General features: G+C 29.9%; 1 protein-coding gene across 1 annotated transcript; it reads right to left on the bottom strand.

The window, feature by feature from the left end:
* Positions 1-565: 565 nt before the first annotated feature.
* On the bottom strand, positions 566-8,109 carry LOC145113788 (protein FAR1-RELATED SEQUENCE 5-like). Its single transcript, XM_079049840.1, has 6 exons — positions 7,982-8,109; positions 4,274-4,392; positions 3,053-3,773; positions 2,317-2,515; positions 1,771-1,959; positions 566-1,024 (listed from the first exon to the last, which is right to left on the bottom strand). Exons 1-6 carry the CDS (start codon positions 8,107-8,109, stop codon positions 566-568), a joined length of 1,815 nt encoding a protein of 604 aa, XP_078905966.1.
* Positions 8,110-9,897: the final 1,788 nt, after the last annotated feature.

The raw sequence follows: 9,897 nt of genomic DNA, 5'->3' as shown, positions 1-9,897 counted from the left end.
TTCATAATCATTTACGAAAGAAATAACATATGATTTCGACAAACACATGTGATTAAAAGATTCTTGTTCAGAAATATTAAATCATAAAGAATTATATATGATTAATTTGCATCTATTATGAACAATGTATGATTTATATATCAATCACATGTGATTACAAACATAAACATAGTTTGAATACTCAATCACATATGATTACCATATGTAATATAGACAAACACATTAAATCAAAGACACTCACTTATGATTATCACTTGCAATGAAAATTGAAAACAAACTCAAATATGATTATTATCAATTGTTATGAACATATAATACTTAAAAAATAGAAAACTATTAATCAAAAAATAAATCTCATAAAAATCAAATATGATTATGACTTAAAATATCATATATGATTATCACTTCTTATGAACATTGTATGTTATACATCATTTCTGAGCAACAATATGCTTAGACAAGTACGGCTATTGTGCGGTTCTCTTTTACCACACACTGAGCATTTTCTGGTCTTCTTTTGAACTTTCATAATTGATTTTTCTACTTCACCAATAATGCTTTTCTTTCAACGTCCTTTAATGTGTAGAACATCTGGAACAAAAATCTCAATCTCTTCTGGTATAGTAACGTTATAAAGTCTCTCAAGGACATCAAAATTTGTAATAGGCACTTCATTTGAAGAATTACTTTTCACATTATTCAAAAAAAGTTGTTTTTTTTCTTCAGCCAAAGATGCTAGCTTCTGCTTATCATCTCTCACAATATCTAAAGCAAACTCAATATTGAAAAATACTTCATTGACCAGTTTAGTAACATTTGCATCCTCTTCATCGAAACGATCTCTTGATAGTTGATACTTTGAAGATATTACATCATTTCTCCATCGCCTAAGAATACATTTATCCTGAATTTCATCAAAGTTTTTGTTCATCAATATTTTGAAAGCATGTCTACACAGTATACCAAAACGATTAAAATGTCCACAACTGGAGTTCACTTCTTTTTCAGCATATTTTTGTTCCACCTATAAAAATACAAAATCACATATGATTATACATTAACCATCTAATTATACATGTACTTATAATCATATATGATTATACATGTACTTGTAATCACATGTACTTATAATCACATGTGATTTTAATCACATGTACCTATAATCACATCTAGAGTGGCACGTATGATCACATGTGATTTTAATCACATGTACCTATAATCAAATCTGATTATAATCACATGTAATTTAAAAAATTAATTTTTTCTATAATCACATCTAAAACTCATTATCTTTATAATCACATGTGATTATAATCATATGTACCTAAAAACATCTCTGATTATAACATTATGATAATATAAAAAATAAGGTATAATCAAAAAATAAAATACCTTACACGTTGCTTTTACTTCACATTTATGGTTCATGTGCATAACTTTAAAAAGTTCCTATCCATCTCTCTCGCCTAAATCTTTAACATCACAATACCATCCTCATTTATAAATCTCTTTTTGAACTTCAAAAAATAACTTGCTCGTGTAGACGTTTGCTGCATGCTTTTCTATTATACATGGAGACTTCAAAGAATATTGTGCTCCCTTATTTTTATGATCAAGTTCACGTTATGTATATCGTTCTTTTAATAGAATTATCGTAATTCTTCATAAAATTTAGAATTAAATTTCCCGTTTGTGAGTATGTATTGAAAAAGGAATTGATACTCTCAGACCTTGATGTTGTCTTCATCAACCCACACATTGGAAAATCACTGAAATATGTAGGTACCCATGCTTCCTTATTTTCAAAATATCTTTAAACCACCTCTCATCTTCAAGATTAAATTCTTTCATCAACAGTTCCAAATTCCACTCAAAAACATCACGCTCAATATACATGTCCCAAACAAGCTTATTGAATCTTTTCTTGAAATCGGTGCTTTTAAGAAATTCCATAGATAGCTGTAATAATCACATGTGATTCACATATTAATATTCAAATATAAAGGTAATAATAACATCTCATAACTTAAAATGATTCAATCACATGTTGTTATAAACATAAAACAACAAACAATATGCTTTAATCATATGCGATTAGAATCTATTACAACAAAATAACATTTAATAACAATCTTAAATGTATTAACCTTTAATGAAAATTTGACTAAAATCATATGTGATTATAATTCTTTTATATATCCAAATATTTTAAATCATATATGATTAACAGAAGCAAACATATACAAAAAAAACCTTTTTTGGCAGTTTCTTCATGATATGTCACATGCACAATCTATGCTTTGACTGATAAAAAACCGAATCAACAGCTTGCTTTAATGCCGGATCTTGATCCGTTAAAACCAGTAATGGTTGTTTATTTGAATGAGCCTTCAAAAATTGTTCAAATAGCCACTTGTACGAATCCATATCCTCGATGCTTAGCAACCCAGCTCCGACAGTAACAGATGATTTATGATGAATAATAACAGTGAATGGAACAAAAACCAATGCATACCTGTTTCATATATAACGACATAACCAAAATACAATTAACCATATTTAGAACTTAGAAATAAATTAAAAATAATGATATTAATCACATATGATTAAACCAAAAATCAAATCAGAATGCTTGTTAATAATTAATAAATCACATGTGATTAGAAAAATAATTACATCAGCATACTTGTTGAGAATTAATCAATAATCAATCACATGTAATTATAAAACATAATAACATCAGTATGCTTATTGATAAATAATCAATCACATATGATTATAATAATAATCACATTATAATACATGTTGATCATTCATCAATCGTATATGATTACAATCATAATCACATCAGTATATTTGTTGACAATTGATAAATCACATGTAATTTAAAAATAATTACATAAGCATACTTATTTTGTATTCATCAATCACATATAATTAAAAGCCTAAATATAAAAGAAAAACTTACTTTTTTGTACGAAAGGTTGCATCAAAAGACATGACATCTCAGAATTCACTGTAGTATGTTTTCTCTGTTTCATCGGCCCAAAACATTACATTCAAAACCTTATTTTCAATGCATTTATAATAAAAAGAATAATTTTGATAGTTGTTTTTCCGATCATTCATCTTGTTCACGATAAGTTGTGCATCTATGAATCCAATAATAGATCCCATATCCCTCTTAAAATTTCTGTAATCTACAACATCGCCCCTTACATGCTGAAAACTGCCTTTGAAGGTTGATTTGAGCTTGTAAGCTTTTGTAGCACCCATTTTCGCTGTAGAAGCTCGAACAATGAACTCCTTGTCAGAATATGAAATATTCCGTGTACTTTTCAAGTGAAATGTATCTTCCAGGTCTTGGTTGTGATTTTCTTGAAACTTGTCAAACATATACTCATCTGTTCCTTTGACACGTTTCACAATAATTTTAGCTTTACAGTTTGTCACGCTATAGATTGTATTACGTTCCGTTGAATTCATTTTTGGTTTACCCATCCTGTTGCAAACTACATACCTATGCTTTATTATATCATCCTTTTTCCTTAACGTGTTCATACGAACATCAAAACCAGCCTTCACTGCATATATTTTATAAAAATTAACTCCCTCATCAACATCTTTGAACCTCATTGACTTAGTAGGTTTAAACTGTTCAGGAACATCTGGTCTAATATCATGTAGAGGCTCTGACGTATAAAAATCTGATACACAACTTGTACTCATCATACTGCTTGAATTTGCATCACTCGAAGAAGTACAACAGTCACCTGTAGCATCAATGAATAATCACATGTAATTTAAAATGAGTTCCTTATATAATCATATGTGATTATAACAGATAACTGAACATAGATAAACTGACAATCACATATGATTAACAATATAATAAACTGACAATCACATATGATTAACACTATAATAAACATATTTAATAAAGAACTACTGAATAATCACATAGCATAAAATTGAATATACATCAATGTATGAAATGTAAAATCACATGTGATTAAGGATAAATTTATTAACAAAATCAAATGACTAATCACATGTGATTAATAATGAACTCGTTGTATAATCATATGTTATTATAATAAAAATTTAACATAGATAAAATAAACAGATGTAAATATTTATTAAAATATAAAAACATGAATAATCACATATCACTAACAAAATATTAATCACATTTACTAAAAAAGTTATTGAATAATCACATGATATTATAAAAACATATTCAATTCTAAATACATCAATAATTAAAATTTACCTGAAAAACTGCAGATTTGGTTTTGATGACTTGATTGTTCAACATCTTCATCAACAACTTCAACACTCTCAACAAAAGTACTAATTTGATCTTCATTTATAAAGAAACTCACATTATCGCTTGTAAAATACATTGTTAAACAACAGAACATGTCATTAACAACATAAACATTTATTATTAAAACAATATTAATAATATATGATATAAAACACTATAACATAAAATGTAAAGGTTATGCTATAATATAAAATGTAAATGTTCATAACATCTGTGATTAAAACATATATCAATCACATATGATTTTAAACATATATGACTAAAACATTTATGATTATAACTTATATTAATAATGTATGATTTAAAGCACTATATTATAGTTTATAACATATATCAATCACATATGTTCAATGTTAATAAAACATTTATAGTTTATAACAGATATCAACAATGTCAATCACATATAATTTATGTCGAGTATTATCGTTTATATAACAGATATCAATCACATATGTTTCTTTAATAGCTAATCATAAACTGTTAATAAAATAACTTAATCACATGTGATTCAAATAATATGATTTTAAACATATACTAATCACATGTTTTCTGAATGATTTAGGTTTTCCTACAAACATAATAACGATTATTAGTTACATACTCAACAATTTCGATTTATACTACATAAATACAACAACAAATGCAATAATCGACGTTAAATGATCAACATAAGGTAATATATATTAAAACTAACTCCTTTCGAACTCAAAACTTTCAATTTATACTTCATAAATTATACTTCATACTTCACAATTTCGATTTATACTACATAATACTGCAACAAATGCAGTAATCGATGCAGTTATCATGAAGAATGGACGATAAATGCAGTTATAATGCAAGAATCGACGATAAATGATCAAATAGTTCAGAAAAGTGAAAATCTTTACTTTTTCGATGAACAATATGTTAAACCTAACTCCTTTCAAACTCAAAACGTTAAATAACTGATTCTATTACTAGAATAGATGAAATAAATAAAAATGCTAGTGTTTAATCATCAAAAAAAGTTGTGCAAAGTGAAGATTTTTACCTTTTGATAGAAAGAATAGTTAAACCTAAAATTCTTGGACGATGGCGCAATTTCTTATTCTATAACAATCGACGAACAACAAGCATAGAATTTTGGAAGAAAAATCCTATAAATCACTGAGATCTAGGATGAATTGCGAAAAAATCGAATTGAATCACTCTGAATTCAAATGATACTCTCGAGCTTGCGTCAAACATGTAAAGGGCTCAGACAAAATAATCATTTATAACAGACAAAGTTACAAAAATACCCCTGAAGATAGAAACACACGTGTTTTTTAATGTGATAGGCAAAAAATATTCTCAAATGTTCTGAATCCAAAAAAATGTTTTCATTTGAATATATATATATATATATATATATATATATATATATATATATATATATATATAAAAGATCATATGTTACCTACAATTATTGTGTTATCGTGTTACTATTGCAATTCTTAGTAGAATGTCATATTTGCACTTCTATTCCTCCATGTTAGTTCAAGAATGTTCGTATAATAATTATACAAATATGTATATTCTGTAAAAAAAATATTTATTTGTTTTTAAATACCTAAAATTAAAATGACATTCTTTCAACAATGTATCCTAAAAAAAATATTTAACTTTGTTCTTTTAAAAAAATTTCCTAGAAATCACATTCTCTCGACATATCGACGTCTCCATAGTTCCTTCTCACCTTTCAATGCCTCCCTCCTTCACCGGCCATCTTCTTCTTCTCCTTTCCGACGTCGTCCATAACAGTCGTCGTTGTCTATAAGATGTCCACAACCGCCGCCAACCACCTCTCCATCGTATCAGATCTCCCGCCGACCACCTTCCTTCGCATGCTGCTGCAATTCCTTGCTTCTTCCCAGATCACGCTCTTCTTGTTTGTTGGAATTGTTTATGAAAATAGCTAGAATTGTTATAATTGTTTCTGAAAATAGTTAGAATTGTTATAATTGTTTCTGAAATAGCTAAAATGGCTTCATGTTTGTTTCTAATTTCATGTAATTTTGTTTAATAGCTGAAATCGTTTTTAAAATAGCTAAAATCGAATTTCGATAGACTGTATGGGTTGATATCTATCGTTGTGAATTTATTCTCATTCAACCATTAGGATGCACTCTATATGTTCGACAAAATGTCTCTATTTTAGCAGTGTAATTTCATTGTCTCTGTTTTGCTTTCTTTCACTAATTTCCCTCGTGACACACCCAAGAAATATTAAACGAAGGAAGACGATATTGATGTATGTATAATGTATTATCTCCCTTTATCTATTTCAATTTCTGTAATTTCTTGAATCATGTTTAGTGCTCATTTTACTATCACTAAATGATTTAAAAAAAAAAAACTATTTTTACCCTAAATTTTAAAATTTTTACATGGTTTTTTAGCTTAAATAGACAATTTTACCTTAAATTTTGTGATGAATTTCAAATCTCCAGTTGATGTTTCTTTGTCCCATTCACTTGGGATTGACTTGCTTTGGTGGGCCCCTCATCGTCTATTTGATTGGTTGGTGGGAATGAGACTTTCTTTTATGAAGTCCAAGGTTTTAAATGAATTAACGGCTTATTAACTTGTTTTTACAAGTTTCCTAAGTTTCTTAGGTCCCATCGCCTATTCAATGAGTTTGTGAGAGTTAGTTTTCATCTCACGAAATCCAAATATAGTTTTTTACAAACATTTTGATATGAATTGACGGTTTGCATCACCACTTGTCATCACAAATGCAACCCAAGTTTCTCGGGTTCCCTCCGCCTATTCAATGGGTTGGTGGGAGTTGGTTTTCTTTTTACGAAAATCAAAATATAAAATGTTGTGTTTCGCATCTAAATTGACGGTTTCATTTCACTTGTTATTGCAAATACAACATGTGCTTTACGGGTTCTCTACCGCCTATTCCATAGGATTTGGTAGGAGTTGGTCTTCTCATCATGAAGTCCAAATTATATTTGGTGGATCTCTCGTCTCTTATTCGACATGATGATGATGATGAGAGTTGGATTATTTTTTTATAAAGTCCAAAATTTCTTAAGGAATTGAGAGTATGAGTCTTCATTTTATTAAGTCCATATATGTTTTTAAGGAATTTACGGATATCCGTATTGAAGAGATAAAATCCTTAAGCAACCATTTCAACAAAACATGATTGGGTTATACTTCAGGAAGACACATGCAATAAAACAAATGGAACAAAAGACAAAACATTGAGTTTTCATGAATTCAAAATCAGTCAAAGAGATGTCAAATTGATGGTTCTATGCAACACACAACTCAATGACAAAGAAAATTGGAGATTTCTAATTACATGATTCATGGATTTCAAAAATACAAAAGTCATTTGTTGACTTGCTCTATTTGAAGATTTTGCTGGAAATAAAAAAAACAATGGAACCTTTTCATAACCGACCATCTTCACCTTAACCCTTCTCCATAACTCCAAAAAAACCACCTCTTTCATCCATCTCCTTCACCTTATTCCTCCATTCATCATCACCAAAAACTCGACCATTAAACCTCTTCCATACCCACGAGACCCAACTCCATTTCACCACCCTTATTACTCCCTTCACAGCTTACACAATCACCAACCCCCCACCATCGTCCCCTGCTATTTACCTGCACAACACCACCAAGTACCACCCTCCTCCATTCATCAGCACCACCGTGACCACCTTATTCCACCCTTGAACCTCCTTCACCCTCAATCCTTTTGACCTCCACCTAAACCCCACTTCACCCTCCATTACAGCCTCCGTTATCCGCCAAATCACCCACACAAACAGCCACCACCGAACCACCTTATACCACCATAGACCTCACCCTTCATCCTCTTTCACCATTTCCTGATTCCAGCTGCCACACACCACACAATCATCCACAACTTACTGCCTTCGTCCCAACACCACCACGCACGACGACCCCACCTTTGAGCCTCCATACAACCTTCATTTTCATCGTCGTTTCCTGGGATCGTTTGAAAAATATAGACCTGCGATCGATTGCAAGAAGAAGGAACGAGAGAGAGAGAGAGAGAGAGAGAGAGAGAGAGAGGTTGTGATCGAATCAAAAAGAAAAGGGGGTGGATTTGCCCGATTTTGAGCAGAGAAAAGAAGACTGGGATAAGAAGAGGGTACCTCGATTTTTTTGTGTAGAATCTGATTAAGAACGTGAGGAAGAAAGAAGAGGGATTCCGACTTATCACTTATGTTGCTGATACCGGATACGCACAAAGGGATAGAGGGGTGTTGGGCTAACTACATCTCATTGTGGGCCTGTCATCTTTTTTATTGGCCTGGTAATTTCTTTTGAGGGCTATACAATCCACCCAGACAACTGATTCGAGGAGTATTTCACTATTTCTTGTGGTTTTGTTATTATTTTACTTAACTTGAATTATTCTTGTGCTTTTGTTATTATTTTACTTAACTTGAATTATTCCTATAAGTTAAACAAAATATGTTTGTTGAACTTATATGCTTATTTTGTTCGATTAACTGTTATGGGGTAATTCATTTTTATGGGTTTAGTTGACTTGGGTTAGTGATGATTTTAATATGTTAAGTTAATTGATATAAAGTGTGGTAATTGTTTGACGTTTAAATGTATGTTTAATGTAAAAATTGCTTAATAAAATTAGGTTAATTGACAATGTTTATTATTTGGCCAATAATAGATGTTAAATATTAATTTGGATTTCATTTTGTAATTAATTGCAACTTTTGACTTATAGAGAAGTTTTAGTTAGAAAATCATTTGAACATGAATGTATGATGTCGTGATTCTACATAGAATCAACATAGACGTGTGTTGGTGAATTTTTAACAATATAACTAAACTTAGTGCTTTTTAATTTCATGAACTGCATAGAGATATGAGTGAATGATTTTAAATCGAATTATAAGACCTAGAGGTAATTGATAACTTTAAATGGTGTAAACAAATTTATTACCACTTCATTTGTGTTAATTACTTAATTGCATTTGATGAATCATGGACCCGTAAAAGTCAACTAACCCCCTCTTTTCTTTTGCCTACTCAATCCCAATTTGCATATTTGCCACTTTTAGACTTAGTCACTAGGGTTCTTAGTTGTAACATCACTGATTTTTTATTTATTTATTTATTTTTTTGTTTCTTGCTTGTTAAATTCTATTTTATTTTAGTTTTTAAAATTAGTTTTCATAGTTTAATCAAACCAAATCATTTTTTACCAACAACTAACTGATCATTCTTCATTTAAGATATATAGTCGATGTGGGTACGATATCCTGTCTTACGACTACAGTCGAAACAAAAAATGCACAAAGATATTCATAACGAAAAAATAACACAGAGATAGTCCGAACGAAAAAATAAAAAGGAGATAATTCGACCGAAACACACAACACAAGGATAGTTGAAACCAAAAAAATAATACAATGATAGTCGGAACGAAAAAATAACACAGGGATAGTATGAATGAAAAAATAACATATGAATAGACTGAACGAAAAAATAACACACGGATAATGGGAATGAAAAAAAATAACATG

The sequence above is a fragment of the Lactuca virosa genome, chromosome 5 (assembly GCF_052849685.1).
Source record: "Lactuca virosa cultivar CGN04683 chromosome 5, Lactuca_virosa_CGN04683_v6, whole genome shotgun sequence".
NCBI lineage: Eukaryota > Viridiplantae > Streptophyta > Magnoliopsida > Asterales > Asteraceae > Lactuca > Lactuca virosa.
This window is presented reverse-complemented; position numbering and strand designations above follow the sequence as displayed.